The sequence below is a fragment of the Danaus plexippus genome, chromosome Z (genome assembly GCF_018135715.1).
Source record: "Danaus plexippus chromosome Z, MEX_DaPlex, whole genome shotgun sequence".
Taxonomy (NCBI): Eukaryota; Metazoa; Arthropoda; class Insecta; order Lepidoptera; family Nymphalidae; genus Danaus; species Danaus plexippus.
The window spans coordinates 9,776,755-9,798,260 of NC_083559.1; the positions used below are offsets into that span (position 1 = coordinate 9,776,755).

Below are 21,506 nucleotides of genomic sequence, written 5' to 3' on the forward strand. Positions count from 1 at the left end.
AGAAGAAAAATAACAAAGTGATGAAGTAAAAATATTAAAAATTTTAATGCATCTACATCATTTGAATATTTTCATTCTAATAACATTGTTTTTTTTTTAGCATTTCTTACTCTTCTCTTATAAATTAAAATGGGGGAGAAGGGAATCCTAGGTTAATGAATTTGATTACCCATAACATGTAGTTTAACATTAACTTTTAAAGTTTTTGGTGTCCTTTTTAATTTTCAGAGAATTTTTTTTTTCAATGTTATTATCACAAGAGAAGATTTTTAGTTATCCAAAATGTCAAGAGTACAATATTTTCTTTTGATGAAACTTGCTCAGCTTTTACTTATAAGTAATTTTAATATCTAAGTTATTTTTATTTATCACGCAGTTTTCTTACGTTTAACCAAACTTAAGTCGAACTTAGTGTTGTGAACCCAAACTTGGCATAGATCAATACGAACAAACTGTAAAGCTTTTTAATTATTTAATTTGCTTAATCTATATTTTAGTGTATGGGTGTTTCGTTATACAAATCATTCGTAGGTATGCTAGATGAATTAGTAAATACCTATATATAAAAAAAAGAAATGATAAATTCTAAACGGCACTGGTTAGTTTTGTTGCGGAGACTAATTAGGTCAACACCCAAATAAATAAATTGATAAACTTTAAAATATATTCATAGGTCAAATAGTTAGTATACTTTTAAAATACTATTGTAGTATAGATCTTGATCTGGTTTATTGAAGAGCCTCTATGAAAGTACATAATATGTTTAAGGTCTGTTGCTCGTTAAAAAAGTAAACAAAGGGTGTAAACTATGATAAACGAGGATGTAATTAAAAATCAATACCAAAGTGACCTTCAACTATGAACAAAATATAAAATGGCTACAAAACCGTGTGATTTTTCACAGTAAAGGTAATAAAGAAGTTAATTTAATTACTTTTTTTAAATAAATTAAGTAATTCTAAAATAAAATTATATGCGATACTTGTCGTTGAAGTCTTGAAATGATATCGTCTATCGATTGAAATCGTATAATTATCATATATCAAATATTTGTTTATTACATATTTACTTTTAAGAACGAGTAACGTCAAAATGAACAACCAAGTACTAACAAGCAATCATGATTACTGTTACTTCAGTGTTATTAAGATAGGGTTAGCAAATTTAAATAAAACCCTCCTACAGATTTCACACCAGCAAGGTTATTAAAAATAACAAGCATTATATTAAAAGAATAAATTAAAGTATGAATTCTATAAAAAATATCAGTTTGGTGTCTTCGTAGTTGTGCAGCCATTGAAGTGAAATTATGATTAGCAAAAAAAATATATAGTTTGGGCTAAAGTATGAGATATTGCATTAAAAGATTTAGAAAGCTTTTCGTTGTGTATAAATTAATCATGTTTTTTACATCTCATTTATAATTACATATTTAGAATGTTATAACCTATCCAGTACCAGTCATTCCGCAGTTTAAATAAACAATTAACTACAGTATTTGTAGGATTTGTAAATAGTGTTCCATTTTTAAATCAGTTTCGAGAATAATGTCATCAATGTTACACTTTTCAACATGTGTACGCAAAACTGTATAGCTTCATTCAATCGTTCACTTTTTATATGTTAAAAGTGTAAGACACTTAAATACATATCTAATTTAGTAGTTACAACATAAATAAGTCATCTGTAAAAAAATATACCTAATACAACATGAATTTAAACTCATTGGGATACGTATTATAATATATTTTTATGTATAAAACTTATTAATATTCATAATTACTTCGCAAAATAGGTTATACAAGACGGTTCGAAATAAAAGAAAAACTTTCTACTAGTTTTTATTTATAGAGAAGACACTGCGTCAAAATACAGTTTACTGTATATTTATAGTATACCTTATAAGTAACAAGTAATTAAGTCAAGTCTACACAGTTATAGTTGCAGTTTCAAGAAACCTAAAAATAGTTATGTAGTCAACGAATGTTGATTTAGTGATGTTTGTCTCAAAACTTCTACATATTTTATGAATAAGAATTGAGTACACATACATCACATAAAAAAACTGGTAAAAATTATTTTAAATTAAAAAAAATGAAATTGTTCACATAATTTATTTACTTAAAAAAAATATACACTTAGAAACATCTCAGTATATTACCACCATAATATATTAAAATAAACAGAGTGATCGCTACTACATAGATCAGAATTTGCAACATCAACGGTACGGCTATTAAGAAAAAAATGACATTTATATATAATAATATTCAATAAATATAATATCCACGGATTAAAATATATCACGATGGACGTGTACTAGTCGTAAATTGCACATCAATATTATTTAAACATCAATAATGACTACTATAGAATATAATGTTCAATAATATATGTAATGGATTATATATGATCTATATAATATTTAATACAAATTCAGATCTACGCACACTCTCGACCCAACTGCCGGGTTGTTACGGGTCTCAACCCAGAAGAGGAATGTCGACGCTCAAATAAATTCGTTCGATCGCTGCATGGCGACGTGTGGAATGTTTTGCTGCTCACGTTCGGGCGGCCGACTTCATATAAACAAAATTTCAAATGGGCGTCATAGAAATCTAAAACGGTAGACGAGACGTACATACTCGTATAGCGCTCGTAGAAGGAGCATTAATTAATGAGATCGTATATTTATTATGTATTGGGGGCAGACCTTGTTCCTTCCCCACTAAGTAACATGGATCCATCCTCATCCTTACAACTAACCGTACAAGTCCGTCGGGTCACTCGTATAGCTGGATACGCACTTGCTCTCGGCCATTACCGCGTTTCACTAATATAACATCGAAGGATCGCATCTACTTACACCGATAGGGAAACGGCGGATATATTACGACACTAGGCATCGCTACACAAAAAGCATACAGGGTCGCAATAGTTTGGCCGGATATTACTGTACATTTCCTCAACCCCTGTAGACGGGGAGACAGAACGCGCACACGCATCTGTAGACGACTGTGTAGGGGGGGATGGGGCCGATGGGTCCGTAAGGTGCAAAGGGCATCGGGTGAGGTCGCGCGGGCGAGGGAGGGGGTGTGGGGAGGGGGGACGGTATCGGAGTAGGGGTGAAACACGCCCTATCCTGGGACTCCTCGGGCTAGGGACCGGCCGCGGCGGCCATCACCTCCTCGTAAGCGTTCTCCAGACAGTGCTTCAGCTCAGCGTACGAAACGACCAGCACGCTCTGCTCGTCCCGCGACATCAGTTCCACCTGGACACATTATAAGCGTTATCATTCGCAGCGCAAACTGGCAGAAAGGTAAATAAAATCAACTTCCACTGTTATCTATTGTGGCTTAAAAAATTTTGGGTTGAAAACAAAAATCAAAGGTGAAAAAGGTGGTCATAATTGCAACTTGATTTGGAAAAACTACACTAAGTGCAATATATTGTATATGTGTTATTCGTTTATTTGTCGTTTGCCTTGTCGAGGTTCCCTCCATCCAAGTTGTTGAGGGCGGCCGCCACGTGAGCCCTGTCCAACCAGGGGCGGCCATCCGGGGTCACCGAGTGGAAGATATGGTCTCGGAACAGTTTCAACATATATCGATCCCCAGTCTCCGACCAACTCGTATCCATGTTCAACCTATAAACTCATTTTGTTTTTTTACTTGTGTTAGTAAAAATTGTTAAAAATAAAATACATATATATGAGACGTACTTCATGGTAACATAAATAATATTATGTATTCAATGAGACCAAGTGAACTTCGTATATATAATGATAACATCAAATAATTGTTTGTTCCAATAAACAAAGATTTGCCTCATGAGAGATAGATTTGTCAGTTCGAATAAGCATTTCAATGTTTCATAAATATTTTTTTGAAATTGTAAACCTGTTTATTTAATTTAAAACCTTGAACCAACTGCAAGGTTTTGAGGTCGTCGACGTTAATTCAAATATAACACTGTGAGACAGTAATCTGAATATATCACCAAATTTTATCATGTAATATATTATTTTATAACTATATTAATAATGGCTATTTTGTTTCTAATAATATTATCCATAAATAAAAAATCAGGAGACAAAAGCCCGAAGGCTTAGGTTATAGAAAATCCCATTTGGAAATTATATTTGATAATATATTGGATGTAAGAAACGATTGAGTCCAGTAGTTTCTGAGAAAAATAAAAAATAATAATAATTTATTACAATAATAGGACGAAAACCGTCTTGTAGCTTCTTCCACGTTGATTACAAGAAATGTCACAAAAATGTCACAAACACTTACTTCACTTTTTCACCTCCAACTTTAAAATAGAACGAATTAAATTTAATATTATTGCCCGGATATGGTATATTTTTAACTTCTTTTTTCGCATACCATTCATCACGGAAAGGGACCTTTGTTATGCTGTACATTTTTTTTTTGTTTACCTTTAATATATAAAGTACTCACTCTGGACGTTCGTTTATAATTCCAAGCTTGATAAGAATACGCAGTAGTCGACCATTGTCTATTTCATTCACTAATTGCTCTTCGAAGGCGTCCGAGCGCCGCTCTAGCGCTTCCACCTTCAACATGATACTGTGAGTTATAATATGCTGTCAGTTCTAACATCTGCAAACTTCTGCGCACTAAATTGACATCATATTTAGTATTGGAATAAAATATTATTTTATCTAATACCCTGTTGCGATCTAAATATCAAATAAGCCAATTTAGTATAACATACAAAAAAATTGGGTTTAAATTTTTATTTTGTCAACTTAAAATAAACAAATTTGAAATTTAAAAAAAATTAATGCGCGTCATAAATTATACTTGATTATAAGTAGAGATTGTACTGTTTCTGAATGTTTAGTCCACTTTGATATGTCTTCTAATTTGTTTAGTTTCCTGCAGGTATTTTTACTTCGGAGGTCATTGAAATTTAATTTTTTTTCTGTTATTATCATTTTAGATCATATTTGTTTTTACCCAGAACAAAGGAAATGTTACATTTTTTTTCTCACTGTCTTTCGGCTTCATTGGTGTCTGCCATACTTCTTGCTTGAAATCCATAGATGTGTGAGAAATAAGGAACACTTTTGTATAATAGCAAAAGCACTGGATGCTTAGGATAGTGCTGTCAGATCTCTTGTTAAGCCCGCATAGTGCTGGAACGTCTTCCGATTGGTAAAATTAACAACCCTTATTTTAAAATATCACGTTTCATTCATGATGGCTATGATTTATCTTTAACAATGTTCATGATATTTTATATATATATAAATTCATTAAAACAGTTTCCAATTAATATTTAAAACAACAAGAATCGAGTAAGGTACGTGTTCCCAAAAATTTTTTTTTCGTCTACTGTCCTCTTCGAGAATATTTTTTTTTAGCGCCCCAATTTTTTCACCTACTGAAAAACTACTACACCTTAACCTAGCTAAATGAAATTGCAAATCACTCTGGAGGCCTCAACCCAACGACCTCATCTTTTTCTTACCGCGCCCCTGTACGGCTGCAGCGCCCACAACAGGGCCTTATCGCCCACTTTTCGAAATGTTACATACAAGATGTTACATGATTTTATTAAAAATTTTATTTTGAATTTCCGTTGTAGGCTGTAGTATTTAATTTCATAAATAGTACCTAAATAATAAAATAAAATAAAAACAAGTACAGATACTGTAAATGTTATTGTTAGGAATAGATCCTTTATATAAGATCAAACAAAAGGTGCATTGTTCAGTATAGCCGCTTCATATCGGTCTAGGTAGGTTATGGTCAACAAGGAACAATAGTCGCAACATCAAATCATTGGTTATATTAAAAGAGATGGGCAATTAAGGAGGGCAAATATATGTATAAAATAGATAACAATTAATATTTAATAATTCCATAAATGCATTTGCCATATAAAATGCGTTAATGACTCTCACTCAATTAATCTTCACAGAAATATTAAGGCGCTAAACTTCAAATGTTGTTAAAAATAATTTAAAATTAATTGTCAATTTCATATAAATTATGAAAAGAGAAGATCAGTGTTCACAAAAATTTGTTGGTTCTCACTAACCATCCCTTGGAACTGCAAAAATCTAATATTATTATTTTTTTAATTGCTATCGCTTCATTCGCTCTGGAATCGTGGAATATTTTGCTAATGTCGACGTTTTTATTTGTTGGATGAATTATAATCTTGTGTACTGTGTGAAGGAAACACGAGGAAGTTTGTCGAATAGAATAGGCATTTACTAAATTTCTCAGATTTTAAAAGACTCCTTGCCACTTTCGACCCATCCACAGTAAGAGTTCGTTTATTCTATTCCTTACATCGAGTTTGAATTCATTTTGTAGAATTTATTTGCAACAAGCACTATTGGCTCCGATAATGGATTGATGTAAATTTTCGTCAGACACGTGATCTCGACTTTTCCAGCTACGGAAGAATTTTTTTACAAGTGCTCGTAAATTAAAGCAGTTTGCAAATGTACTATCCAGGAAGTAGCAGTTCTTCAATTTAGTAATAAAGTAACTTGCTTGTTTTAAAGGATTGGCCATTTTCTTGACAGATGTAAGCGAAGTTTCTTCCGACGGTTGCTTTTTTTTATATCTTCTGATTGCCATTTTAGTTCAGCTTTAATTTTTTTCTAGTATGTATTTGGATAACACTATAATCTATTTACTTCTAAGCAGATTTACTTTTCAAGCTATTGATATTCCAAGTGGTTTTAAACGATTCACCTACATAAGTGGTGTTGTTTTTTTTGGTCTATATATGTTACAAGACAAAGGTCAGTTTTTGTAGCTCAATTTCCAATTTTAAGATCTTTAAAATAAAAGATTACTTAAATATGAAACTCACTCGCTGAACTAATTTTTTTTGTGTTTTTCATATTTTTACTTATCAGGTTTCTCACAGACATTGCTATGGAAACTTATTAATATTAATGAGTATAGTTGTCTTTGTGGGCGTCTGGTTATCTCTTTGAGTGATTGAATAAGCAAGACCGTTACTTAAATCTCAACTGTCCTAGCCTAGCACTCGTATTTAGGTTTCCACCATCTGTATGATTGGTTCGGAATCTGCTTATTGTAAAAAATCCTCTTGTAGATCTATCGAATTGGTGACTTAATATAAATATCATTAGCGATATATTTTATGCAATATTTAATTTTGTAGGTTACAGTATATTAATTACATAAAATTTTGCATTCTTCTTGAATTACGTTGTTTTGTTTATTTACAGGAGCACGTGTACTGTTTTTTCTCTATAGTGTGTGATCGTTTTCAATATAGAGTACCAATCACTACCACATTTAGATTTCTTTTTATATCAGAATGTTGATTTTTAACACTTTGTCTATTCAAAATTTCACTTCCGTCAAATACTTGAATATCACTCCTCTTTTAGTCTAAAAGGATATCATTTTATATAAAAAGCTATCGGGCTCTCTTTATTTACATTCCCTCAATAACAAAGGAGACTATATATTTTTTTCTACTTCCACGAAAATGCTCTGTTCCTTATAAAAGTTTTGGATTCCATGCGTTTTTGATAACACAATATTATCTCTTCTTACTAGGCCTATCGTATTAGATCTTGTAATCACAGTTAAAACTTCTTTTATATGCAAAAATAATCGATTTCCAAATCGATTATTCAACTTAAACTAACAATCGCCTTTATAATATTACGAGGATATATAATGCTTATAACTTGTACATACCTGCGTGAAGAAACGAGCTCCGATCATAGGCATTATGTCGGTGATGGTGCGACGAACGTTTGGAGACGGAGTCAGCAAATACCTGGTAGCACCGAACCATACGTTTGTATGGTCGAGAGTATTTACTTTTGCATTATTTAAATTATTAAAAAATTACACGGTTCACCTTCATTTACACGAAGACATTTCATGTTAATAAATTAATAACATACAGATTATAAAAAGAAATAGTTTCATTCATTACACAAAAAGAAATTGTATGACACGGACCTTAAATTTTTTGTATTGAAATGTGACAGCATCTTCACTCTTCTACTACACGTTTTTATAAAACCTCATTGAGCTTAGGAAATTTACCTGTTCTTTATTTCTATTTATATCGAGATATATATTTTTTATTGGCAAGTTTTATTTAAAACCTCAACTAACATGAGCATATTCTTGAGATCCATCGAGTATGTTCTTGCTACGAGATCCATGCAGGCGTTTATATTATCGCAGTGTACGGTGCGACACGCCAAAGAAAGAATCAGACGGCCAAGAGCCACCAGATCCTCTTGCTGAGCCTGTAATGTACACTTGTTGATCATCTTTAAAGTAATTACTAGTATAAACACAGAACGTACTTAATATTTGGACAATTTTTAATCTACCCAACGTATGAGCCGAACTTTGTATTTTTGAATAAATTAAGATGAATAGTTATTTTTTTTATTTTTTATATGGAAATTTATCAAATCACACATGTATTTTTTAAGACAAACATAGAATCTAATAATATGAACCGTTATTTGTATTACAATATTTCCAATTTATTCAAAAAATGTATTGAAAATAATATATACTATAATAAATGTTATAATCTGTGTACTGTGATCGGTTCTCTAAGCTCTGAGATCAGTGTAAGGAATGAGTTTAGATTTATTTAACTATATCTTCCAACCTGTATAACATCGAAGCTGCCATTGTGCATGGCGTCTGCTATACCCGGCCACGAGATACGAAGACGACACCCGTTCACTATCACCTTACTCGGCTCCAGGGTCCTAGGGTTAAATTTTATTATTATTTTTATTTATATCCTCTTTAAAATAGAATTCACTTGTGATAGCTTCATAACTGTGCCATTATAAATCTATTCATAGAAAGCTATTGAATTTGCAATATAGGATTATGAGAGACGCAAACTATCTAAATGATAACTACTTTATGCCGACATTCTTTTATACTTCAAACGTTACCATTAAAACTCGAATATCAAGTTAATAATTCAAGACGAATATCAAATATATTGTATTAAGAAGAAAATTAAACAATGCTAACCTGCAAGCAAGCCCGTGTGCATGTATAGCTCTCAGTGCGGACGTCAACTGCACCAACATACTCCACAACATGGCCTCCGGCAACAACTGGCCGGTCGCAACCGCTCGTAACATCGCATTTTTCTGTTTATCAACAGTCATAATTAAGGTACAGTAAATTTAATTGGGGACAAACCCACTAGATATATGTTAGTAATCAAGTATCGGTAAGAGACAAAACATTTCATACCTGATGTGTATAGGGTCTAGGAGCGTCTGGATCTGAGGAGAACGGATCCATGAATCCGTTCACGTCACCGCCGGCACCGCCCAAGTATTTGTTCAGCATCGTGATGCACGCTGGGTGATAGTCGTAGACCAACACCAGTGCTGATGTACATATATATTATTTAATACATAAATCCTTTTCATTGTTCTTGTTAATATACTCCTTATTGTTAACTGTCATGTATTTACGGTTAGATCGGCGTAATGTTGCCATATATATTGCTATTAAAGCTGCTATACTATATACAATCTCTTCATCGTTTTATACTCACAGTGATCTCCAAAAGCTTTAGTGGTGAAGCACTGCTGGAGCCTGACAATGTTGGGATGATCGAGGTGTTTCCAAATATCAACCCTGCCGGGGGCTGCGGCGCCGACGCACGCGTGAAGTCTACGGAGCGCCACGTGGTCAGCTCGCCGGCGGTGAGTGGCCCGGTAGGAGGTTGCCAGAGCGTGCGCTCCCGTCGCCTCCAGAGGTACCAACTCAGCGTAGCGGTCTACCACCTCCGGAATATCTGTCGGATTCGACACGTCATATATTTAATAATGCTATGATATATAGAAGGAAGTATTACTGCGAACTATTTCTGGAAGAACCGTATGTTGCTAAAATACTTTCGGCAAATGCTTGTCGTATTTTTTAGCCTACATTTGATCCTACTTCATTGTATCTTTTCTGCCATGATCATGGGTAGACAGATAATGAGAAACTTAAAAGAAAATCCGAATAATATAATTTTAATTGAATATGTACTCGCGAAAGACTCCCCGTGTGTGGTACAAACCGAAATAGGTTTCCCTATACCTGGATAAGCCATCGGGTCATGCTGTAGGAAGACATCTTGAGCTCGTTGGTAGATCTCCTCGCGAATCGTCTCCGGCATGTAGAAAGCCTGCGCCAGACCTAACACAGAACACTCATCAGTGTTTGTACATTTAATATATAAGCAGTACACAAATTCTTTGCCTTTCTTATGATTATTACATAAACTAATTTCGCTTTATATTTTATTATATCGAATTAAATTAATTTCGCTTTATATTTTCATTTATTGAGTGACCATAGGTGTCATTGTAGAGTCAAAACATATCACTTCGTCAGTACATTCGCAAACAATTTTAAAATATTACCATGATAAATTCAAAGCTCTTTTTCTTAAATATAGATTATTTTATATTGTTACTGTTACTGATTATGATGAATTTTTGTATTTGTTTTTTCTTTCTTTTCAATAAAAAAATATTCAGACCAACATCATATGATTATTACCATCTATTGCTTGATAATGAAATGTCAATATATGTTGCCAAATGATTTAATATAAAAAAATCGATTCAGCTTTGTAAGCTATTCCGCCGATTGCATGAATAGACCAAAAAAAAAAAACTATAGTATTCGCAAGGCATCGTAAGCGTATTTTATTTCGCATTATAATAAGAGCAGAATGTGCAACGTTTAAAGTAAATATTATATTATCGCATAGTGCCAATATCATTGCATTGAACTCAGTTTGATGTGAGTTTTTTTTAACCTATCGGAACTTAGAACCACCATGTGGTTAAAACAGTATTCGAGAGCATTGATTCTGTGTTACATGACGCAATTAATGACGATTATTATAATATTGATAATGTCACGAAAAGGTATACTAAAATATAAATGTTATGGCCTAAGCAAACCAATCTAGTCTTGATAACATTAGGAGAAAGTTGGATTTAACCTATTTAAATTCTCTGATGACGTTTAACAAAAGAAAAAGTCTGCTAAAAACTTTATAACACTCCAAGAGAAACATATAAATTAATTCAATGACCCGCTCAGTAAGACTGAAGGCAAACAATACAATTCGCATTAAAATATTTTAATATATTTTAAACTGGTCAAACAAAAACATTTATATATGCGTCAACTAGCTGTTATTATTTATCACTTTGAAATACAAGAAATTCAGATCGAAACAACCTCCGAGTTAAATAAATCATCGCACAAAAACTGGACGCTCTCTGTGTAGTTTTATACGCCAACTCGTATTAAGTCTACAGATTAAAAATACACAAAAAATAATGTAAAATAAGTTAAAGGCCCAGCTGTATAACTTATAATTTTCTCACCTGACTTGTGGTTTGCGCCCGAGTGGGTTGTGGGTCCAGCATACATTTGTGAGGCATAAGGGCTGGCAACTGGTACCCCCACTCCCATCACATCAGGACCTTTTTAACACCGTAGAAAATGATATGGATGAAAATAAATAATAACAAGGTGTTTGAAATAAACAAAGCAGTCAAAATTGATATTAAAACATTTACAGAAATTTGTAAGTTATAATTGCAGAATATTGATCAAAATTATTTTTTTACTGTCTTATTACGTATTAGTAGTACAAAAGGTTTAATATTAGAATAATAAGGAATTCATTCGAAAATTTTAATTTTTATGCTACTTTTTCTACTTACCCATTGCCGCTGGAGTGTTCATGACTGCAGAGGCATTGAGGGAGTCAGCATTTGTTGAATAGAAGTAAGTGGTACCACCCACGTTCTCCTATCGAAATAATGTTTTTTTTTTTAATAATTCTTTGAAAGTTTTTGAAACCCTCATTAAAGATAGATTAACCATCTAAACTTTGTAGAAGTTTAATGTCATCTGTAGCAAACTTAAATTTGAGACATCATTCGCTATCTTTCGAATTGATATCAATGTTAACGAATTACGAAAGAAACAAAATATTTTTCGTAAAGACACAAACATACACAATTCATCTCCTATTTCTATTTAATTGGAAGATTTCAGTTATATTTCCTGCTTTTTGAAATAAAACATATATCAGTATGGTATATAAACGGCTAACAACGTTACAACTTGTATGACACTTCTGAAAATTGTCAAAAATCGGTAGTACCTGGTGCACCTGAGTGGTGACAGGCATCGGCATGGGCATAGGAGCTGGTGGGGAGCTCTGAGGTGACTCCTGGATCAGGGTGTGCGATGGTGTGTGCGTGTAGTAATTGATTGGAACGAACTCTCCAATCAGCACCTAGATTAAAATTGCAGGTGATGTCGCCATTGGTAGTTCTGACAATTGAATTAATCTATCACCAATTACGGTTTGTCTTGTTATAGTTATATGTGTAGTTGATGCTACATATATATTTATTTGGTTAAAAGTTGTCAAATTTATAAAATATTATTAATCCTTCTGTAGCTTAACGCATTAAAATTTTTATCCTTTTGTGTACCGACATTGATAATAATAATTTAAATTAAATTTTCTTAACACAAAGAAAATGTGCATTAATGCCAAAGCCAAATAGTAAAAACTAGAATATTATTACACAAAAACAACAAAATAATTTATGAAGACATAAAATTAAGGATTATCTTTTATAAAAGCCTCCCTTGTAGAGAAGAGGTTCAATGAACTTTGGACTAAGTATAATTAATGCCCGAAATTATAAATATATAACTCGTTGCAACGGTACCTACGTCTCTATTTCTATTTTTATAATAATAGCCAAATATTAAAATCGAATATGAATATAACATACTGTGTTTCATGTTCCGATCGCTTTTTATATTTGCCATGTAAGTGTATTCTATGGCGTTCATTTAATCGCGGCTCAGACGTAAATTGCATATAACCCCCCTCCCCCCAACCCATTCCAGACACGACAAATATGTACAGGGTGTGCAATCAATACAGGTATTTCCCGGGACGCATCCGCGCAGGCGAAATATACGACCTAGGTCTGGGAATTGAGCTGAACTTACTTTGGTGTTGCACCCCTATATTATATCTATACTATAGCTACATAATGCTCTGGGGCTCGCATGTTGAGACAACATTTTCATATGATATTGGAGCATTTTTAAAGCAATAACATAATTTTTTTTTTTTTAATAAAGCACACATGACATAAGCATATACTATCTAAAACACAAACAACAACATAGGAACAATAAAAATATGCATACTAAATGTGTTTCTTGCTTTGGTTAATGAGGATTGACTAACATGATTTTAAAAAGGATACATATGTCATCTTCTGACAATAATGAAAAAATAAAATTATTATACCTGTGGTGGTGGATGAGCTAGCAATGCCTGTCGCAAAAACAAATTGACATAAAGTATGTTATTTACATGTACAAAAGACTCATGAGGGTCTTATATGACAATGTGAACATACCTGCGGTGGCAAGTGAGGTGGTGGAATATGAGTCATTATCGGCTTCGGCAGCAAAAAGTAATTTTTAATAATTAGTGTTTGTTATGGTATAAACTATATTGATTCCTTCCATTATACTCACAGGTGGTTGAGGGTGAGGGATTAACTGCTGTAGAAGGAAGCCAAATGTTAAATGATGTTTATAATTTAAAATGTTAATTTGATTCTTTGTGAGTTTCTTTACCTGTTGTGGTGGGACGTGGCCTGATATTGCCATTGGCATAGGCTAAAAAAAAGCATTAATTATTGCATGAAACTTTCACTAAAGTTTATATTCTCATAAAGATGATCACCTTTTTGGATGATGTTGGAGAAGCTTCAATGCTCAGCTTACTCATGGCTTGATTTAGAGACCTTGTTGGGGTAACCGTAGAATGGTTCTGGAAATATTGGGATGGTTAAAACCAGACATTTCATCAGTTTTTTCAGTGGTCATCAATTTAATGTTTTACCATATATGTAGCCAGTTTTGACTCTTGAGGTAGCCCGTTAGGCGGCGAGTATTGCAGGTAGATTGATGGATCCATCTTGGTAATTGTACAAAGTGCCTGACTTCTGCAGCGAAAAAAACAAAAGGTGTGTGTCGAGAACATTACACTTAAATAATATGGAATCCACTTATGACGCGGCGTTATCCTTACCTCGATTTACTAAGTTAATATATCCTCATCTTCTTCAGAATATTTCAGGTACTTGCACTTCACCGGACACAATGTACCATTCATACATTTTTACATCTACCGATTTCTATGAGAAAAATATTTATACACCTTAGACAAAAAGTACTTCAACTTTAAATAAGTTCATTTTGTTTTATAATATCGTTATATACACTGTTTTGTATAACAAGAAATGACAAGGGCTGCTCTGATCTATTCTACATAAAATATTTCACACTCTCAGTTAATAAGCGCCGACTCCGACACGGAGACAAATACATAATGAATAATACAGGCATACAGCTACAGCGTACAGCGCAGCAAAATTGTATACGTGTTTGTATAGACCTACCTATATATTCTGTTGCTCCTTTAGTTATATCGGATAATATCATAGACAACTATTAACCTGCTTATTTGAGGTGTAACGTTGTTACTCCATTTTTTTTGTCTATTCTATTTCTTTTAATTTGTCAATAATATAACTAAGTAATAAAAGCAATATTAGGATTTTTATAAGATACAAAAAATTGGAAAATATATTTGAGTAAAAAATAATTTAATGTTTTCTGAAATGAGACGTCCATATTTTACATCAGCTGCAATGTTAAATTTTTATAATTTTTTTAAATTATTGCAAATTGACAAACATTTTGTGAATTAATATCACTGTTTGATCACCAAAACATTAAAGTTTGTATAGATTTTTTTCGGCATAAAAAAAAATAATGAGCAATAAAATTTAGCTAAAAAAAAACTGATTGTTTTTCTTGTATTTAAAGAAGGCTATATCATAAATCTGTGATTTTTCAATGACAAGAGCAAAATAATAAACTAAAAGAATAAAACATTGTATCGAGAATAAAATGTAATAAACATGGCTTTTTACTCCAAATAGTAATTTTACTAAAAATAATGCAAAACATAACTCTTTGGTTGCTTAAATTCTCGATTATGTTTACAGATCCAACAGGTTTATTGTAAACTATAAATAAAATATTAAACTTGTGAACAATGGAGAATAAAACGAATACATATAAATATTTAAATTTGTGATATTTTTTCTTTTCTTCTATTTTATGATTTAATTAAAATTCAAGACATATTTTATTTTCATTACGAATAAGCTTCTCATTTAGTATTTTTGAATCAAATTACAGGGTCATTTAATTTAAATATCATAATTTTATGTTGTGTCATTGAGAGTGCAACGCACAGTATTATATAATGAAAAATCAATACAGCTCTGCCCGGGTCCTGAATGCTATGTAATGATTAAATTCACACAGATACATTGGGCTTAGTGCTTAAGTGTGCAGTTAGTGCCTATATTTTATTGAGCTAGGCCAAGAGTGTCGTGTCTATGGCTAGGCTTTAATTTTATATGTCAATAAATTTTTACTTTCAAATGAAAATTGTTTCAGAAAATAAACTTTCCAGTAAACTGATAATGTATTCATAGAAAAAATGCATTAACATGAATATAAATGTAGTAGAAAATTATTGTAATTATGTATAGTCAGTCAATTAATGAGGTATTTTTGCTCCATTTGTAATAAAACATAATATTTAAAGAGATTCAAAAAAATAAATGAGAATGATTTAAGTTTGACATACAATAATATTATAAATCATATCAAGTACTCTTTTTAGCATATAAGAAAAGCTTGTCTGTGCCATCACTGCCTAGGTACTTAATAGAAATTTCCTAGCTGTCAACGTCAAAATATTTTAGTTGGAGGTTTGCACTTGCCGAATCTAGATCTCGGTCGGGAGAAGTTATTCGTTTTGGGACTATCCCTTATCCTTTTTAGAGTCATCCTATTTTGTCTTGTTTTCATAGTGGAAAGATTTTATGCTGATTTGCCTGATGGTGTAAACAGTGAGTGTAGGAAGTTACATCTGTACATTAATTTGATTAAGGTGAGTTTTGTATTTTTCCTTTTTGTCTGGTATTGCGTTCACTATAGTTAAATGAAACGTAACATGGTTGATTTGCGTCCAGTTACTGTAAAGTATACGATTATTCGTTGGAAAATTGATAGAAGTTGTAATTGGTAAATTTCTATTAAGGCAAAATGGAGGCGTCATACCAGGGGGGAGTATCGTTTGAAGACAACGACAATTTTAAGCGTCTGTCATCGACAATCGCAAGTAATATTAAAAAGATATCTCAGAATGGTGAGTGTGCATTTCTTTGAATATATTTAAAATTGGAAATGTTAATTCAATTTCTCATTAAGCAGATTTAGTTAATTAAATTTATTTTAAAATAAGAAATTGTTTCAAATTACATTATTTATTTTTACATAAAATATTTTTTTTAAATGTAAAAATGTTCACCTAAACTATTATTGGCAATAAGTTTATAGCTTAATAATATTTTACAGTGTCCTCTATGTCAAAGATGGTCAACCAGCTCCAGACACCGCAAGATTCTCAGGAGTTGCGGAATCAATTGTGAGATATATATTTATTTTTACTTCACAGGGATCTTCAGCCCGTTATTCTGGAAATTATTGTCTATCTTTCAGGCGCCAAATACAAAATTACACCCAAAAGCTGGCAAAGGATACATCATCATTGATTATGGAGCTGATGAAGACTCCGACTGACATTCCAGCTAATAAGCTTACAAGAGAGCGGCTGAGCGATGAGTACATGACCACTCTCAATGCATTCCAAGTCAGTATCTAAACATCTTTTATAACTTTATTAATGATGTTGAAAGCTTGAACTGCTATTACAAGCAAAAATTTAATGTATGGTAAATTAATACACATTTAATTATATTTATTACATTGCGAAATTTTTGAGCTTATCAAATTATTGTATGATTACATTTGATTATTCTGATGATAGGATTTAAATAAACAGTATACAATTAGTAACAAAGAATTTCAAGTATTTTAAAACTAATAATTCATTTGCTTTTTTCTAAACTTTATAAGAACTTTCTTTATGATTTACTTTATATAATTTATTATTCCAATTTTGTGAAAAGACGAGAGACTATTGAAACTAAATTGGGGTCAAGTGAAAAATCAATTGACTGTTGAAGAATCTTTTCTTTTACTGATTGCTATACATTAGGTTGTAAAAACTTATAATTCAAAGAATTTTGATGAACTAGCAACTAAAGTCATGTAGGTAACAAAGGTTTGTGTGTCCAGGCCACCCAACGTTCAGCGGCTCAGAAGAGCAAGGATGATGTTCGTAAAGTCAAAGCTCAAAATATTAACATCGGTGATCCGTTTGCTCTTGGAGGTTAGTGATAAATAATTTTATGATCACAGTTTTAAACAGGTTTTACAGAAACAGGTCTAAAGAATTTTAATGTTATATAAAAATATTATAATATTAACGATGATTTTTTTTAAGTTCCAAATATATGTATGATAAAGGAATAGATTTAAATTTTTTATTGTTATTAGCACATCTTGATTTTATAAAAACGTAAAATTATATCAGAATACTTGTATTTTGAATACTATAAAATGTATAATATACATTTTTTCGTAACATTTAGGAATTTTTATCAAATTAATTGAATGTGATTCATTAAGGAGAATAATAATACGTCAACATTGGATATTTCATATCACGAACAATAGAAAAGAAGGAAAATATTATCGTTTTTTATCGTTTTAACGTATATATGTGAAATGATAACATTCAACATTAATACAACTTTTTTTTTAGTGCTTTTCTATAACATTTTAAATTAATATGTTGAGGGTTTTTATCTACGTATAATAATATCTAGATTAATTTCTTTATTTATTTTTAAAGATAGCATTTTATCTATGGAAATTAAAAATTTGTTCATAATTTTTTTGTTTTTCACAAATATTGATTGATATTTATTATGGGCATAAGCAAATTTTTGTATTAATATAAACGTACTGGATTTAAATTCTTTACAATGCTGATATTTAAGGAAATACTTTGAAATATTTCGTAAGTATACGGTATAATTACGTTCGAGTTGTTAGTAGACTAACATAACGAGTAAAACCTCGATATATCAAGTGAATGAAGTTTACGTCATCGCTGCCACCGACAAAACCTTGTCTTCCGTATCGATGTTTGTGTTATATGTTTTGTAATACTTAGTTGTTTTATTTATATACCTCAGGATTGGTCTTAACCCGTTATTGTACTTTCTTACATTTAAATAAGATAGTAATTCGAAATTTTTTCTTAATTATTAAAGAAAAGTCAGCCTTAAGTATATATGATTGTATTTAGATTGTTTTAAAATATGAAAAACGAAAATTCAATACCCACAATTCAATGTTCACTTACTCAATGATTGTGAGTTTTTATTTTTGAAAAATTTGGGATTATTTAGATTATAAAAAATAAGATGGGGTAGCGGAAGATTTACTTAAAATACTTTATATGTATGTAGATAAGTAACACGAAAGTATAGATAAACGTTATGATCCAGTATGTGATGGCAAAGGAGACGTCAGCTTTTGCACGTCCGTTTGATGTTCCTGCCCTTATCTTAACAACTACAAACATATGAATAAGACATGTACATGAGTAAAATCTACGAAACACCTAGTTCGCTTTATAATCTAAAATGTTGATAAAAAATTAAGCAATTGGGTTTTCCTTCTCCTTCTGCCTTTCATTCTTTTAACTTCTGTTTTCTCAACCTTATGAAGCACGTAATGGATTTGAAATTAATTAGAACCAAAGACTGGTATTGAAAACTTATCGTTTACGCTTTACCAAGGAACCAATTAAAATTTTTTGCTCTGTACCATTTTTTTAAATTTATTCACTCATATTTTTAGCTCCACTGCGAGTTTGATATGAAAAATTGGTTTTAGGATTGTTCTTAGTCCTTCTGGTAAATATTTTATAGGCGGAGAGGGCGTTGAGCTTGGGGAGCGTGTCGTGCGACAGTCGCAGCTGTCCTCCAGTTCCGAGCGTGAGCTGCAACAGTTGGAGGAACGCGAGAGGGACATACGACAGCTCGAGGTTAAAATACATGACGTGTTTAATATATAGGCATATGTCCTTCATAGATTTTGATACACAGATATTCTTGGCGTTGGCTATTCTTTCATTAGAAATACAGTCAGTAGACACTAGCAAAAACTATTAAGCTATTACCTTTTCTTGTTTATTTAATTCTAACTGAGGTGTCCATTACAGAACGATATAATGGACGTGAACCAGATATTTAAAAACCTTGGATCCATGATCCACGAGCAAGGTGCTGTGGTCGAGTCTATAGAGTCGAACGTAGAGGATGCGGCCACTAACGTTGAGTCGGCCGCCCGCGAGCTCAGCCAGGCTGCCACCTACAAGGTAAAGTCTTAAAGATATAACATTAAAAATAAAATATTCATTTATTTATTTAAACATATAATAATTCCAGAACAAGATGCGCAAGAAGAAGGTGATCCTGTCAATGATCTTGATGGTCATCGTAGTGGTGACGCTGGTGCTGTTGCTGGGTCGCTGAGATTGGCTTGCCACCGTGCTGTTCTGGCTCGGTGTGCAATGCGCTCTCAACTATACGTACGACCTAACGTTCTATGATGTATATCTCATCATATATCACACACTTTTCAACGATTAAACACGTCGTTGGACAGTTGTTTGGAATACTTTTCGTTTACGATTTTTTCTATTCATTATATATCACTTTGTGCGCTTTCATACATTTAGTTTTATTTAATCACAGTAAACACACCAACGGTTTTTGAGATAATATAACTAATATTCCTCTGTATAGAATGGTATAATTATAAATTATAATTATTTGTGGTTCAATTGATTCGTAAATATAAAATTATTGGGTTTTTTAGGGCTGGTATACATTATGAATATATTTTTACGTATAATAAAACTTGCATATAGATTGATTTTTCATATTATCTATATATTGCATCAGTACTTAGGTCGCCAAGCGATTTTATTGAAAAAAAAAATCCATTTATATTTTATTACTTGTATTTATTTCTCAGTATGTCCTGCAAGCGAAGTTACGTGCTTATGTAAACTGGCCTAACATTTGATTGATTTTGATTCCAATTCAACATCTTGTAAGTCAAAAGTATTTCATACATACATATTATGTCACTACATGTATCTTAGTTTTAAGATTTATTTAACCATTCTAGAAAATTACTGTTTTAAAATTTCCTAATGAATTCTTTATTTATGCTATAATTGCGTGGAAGATGAAATGAGATTCTGTTTATTCTGTTATTTAAGTTTATTGTTTTTAGGTGCTGGATAAAATATTACTTAACTATTATATTTTTGTGTGCAGTCATCCTTTTTACTTGATAAGAAAACTGATTAGTGTAACAATTGCATAGCTGTTTAACTAGTACGATAACTTACATAAGCTGCTTTTAATACTGTGAGGCTTTTATATAACATTTTTAACATTTCTACAAATGAAATAACCATGAGTACTTTCAACATTAAATGTTTGGTATTTAACTTCGCCCATCTTGAAATATTTTAATGAATGTTTACTACACATATAAATATAACTTATTAAGAATTAGAATTATGACGTCATTAATGTAACTTTTATGATATTCTGAATGTCTGTATATAATCGAATAAATATCCAACATCTCTGTTAGACGAGTTTCTAATGTGTAGTTATAAATTTATTTGCATAATTATTATTAGTCTCTTGGAAGAGATAACGCGTTTTATATATGTATATTTATGTACCAGTATTCAATGAGACTTAGTTTCATGTTACTCATTATATTCAATGTATTGGAATGTTAATACGCTCCAATGTATGTTAGACTATCAACTTCTTTTGAATATATCCGTCGTCAAACAAATTCGACTTTTATTTCACCTTTGTTTCTTAATAGTTGTAGAAACTAAAATAGTTTATAGTGTGGGTATGTGGTAGCTAGCTCTAATATTTTATTAACTAATCATTTAACTTATAATTGTAAGAAATAGGCTCTGCGTATATCTAGTGATAGTAAGTTCTGCTTGCGAGCGTAGTTGTTTTAAGTAAGAAGTTTAGTTTTGCACTTGCTGATCTGTTAAATGGCGATGATTTTTATGATGAGAATTTAATGCTAAAACGATTGCGTGCAAATGTTTTCCTAAAATAACAAAAGGCTATTTGGTTTAAAGTAAAAATAAAGTATTCTGGCATCCTTTAAGTAAAGAAAACTTTCTTAATAGTCGTTGTAAAGGAATTGTTAAATAAAGGTATACAACCCCACAGTAATTTGGATCTAATTGAATTTAAGTTCCGTGTTCATTAGTCACCATCTAATCTGGATGATACA

The 21,506-nt window shown here is 31.8% G+C and overlaps 2 protein-coding genes across 6 annotated transcripts; one reads left to right on the top strand and one right to left on the bottom strand.

Moving 5' to 3' along the window:
* Positions 1–1,828: 1,828 nt before the first annotated feature.
* LOC116778065 (PAN2-PAN3 deadenylation complex subunit PAN3) lies at positions 1,829–14,551 on the bottom strand. 5 transcript variants are annotated; one of them, XM_032671924.2, is made up of 20 exons: positions 14,188–14,551; positions 13,999–14,101; positions 13,840–13,926; positions 13,731–13,772; positions 13,629–13,655; positions 13,508–13,549; positions 13,396–13,422; positions 12,220–12,354; positions 11,774–11,861; positions 11,432–11,530; positions 10,125–10,223; positions 9,592–9,834; positions 9,282–9,421; positions 9,054–9,175; positions 8,674–8,776; positions 8,160–8,296; positions 7,731–7,812; positions 4,467–4,582; positions 3,484–3,646; positions 1,829–3,271 (listed from the first exon to the last, which is right to left on the bottom strand). In XM_032671924.2, exons 2-20 carry the CDS (start codon positions 14,071–14,073, stop codon positions 3,158–3,160), a joined length of 1,941 nt encoding a protein of 646 aa, XP_032527815.1. In that variant the 5' UTR covers positions 14,074–14,101; positions 14,188–14,551; the 3' UTR covers positions 1,829–3,157. The 5 variants fall into 5 exon arrangements, 4 of the variants coding, with proteins under 4 accessions (XP_032527815.1, XP_032527817.1, XP_032527818.1 ...); XM_032671926.2 differs by lacking the exon at positions 13,396–13,422; XR_004354102.2 differs by lacking the exon at positions 1,829–3,271 and having other exon boundaries at positions 3,504–3,646; positions 4,467–4,595.
* A 1,376-nt stretch (positions 14,552–15,927) lies between these two features.
* LOC116778068 (syntaxin-7) lies at positions 15,928–21,041 on the top strand. Its single transcript, XM_032671932.2, has 8 exons — positions 15,928–16,128; positions 16,279–16,386; positions 16,596–16,665; positions 16,740–16,890; positions 17,379–17,472; positions 19,085–19,200; positions 19,378–19,533; positions 19,604–21,041. The coding sequence occupies exons 2-8, from the start codon at positions 16,284–16,286 to the stop codon at positions 19,688–19,690; spliced, it is 777 nt and encodes a 258-aa protein (XP_032527823.1). The 5' UTR covers positions 15,928–16,128; positions 16,279–16,283; the 3' UTR covers positions 19,691–21,041.
* The last annotated feature ends 465 nt before the right edge of the window (positions 21,042–21,506 follow it).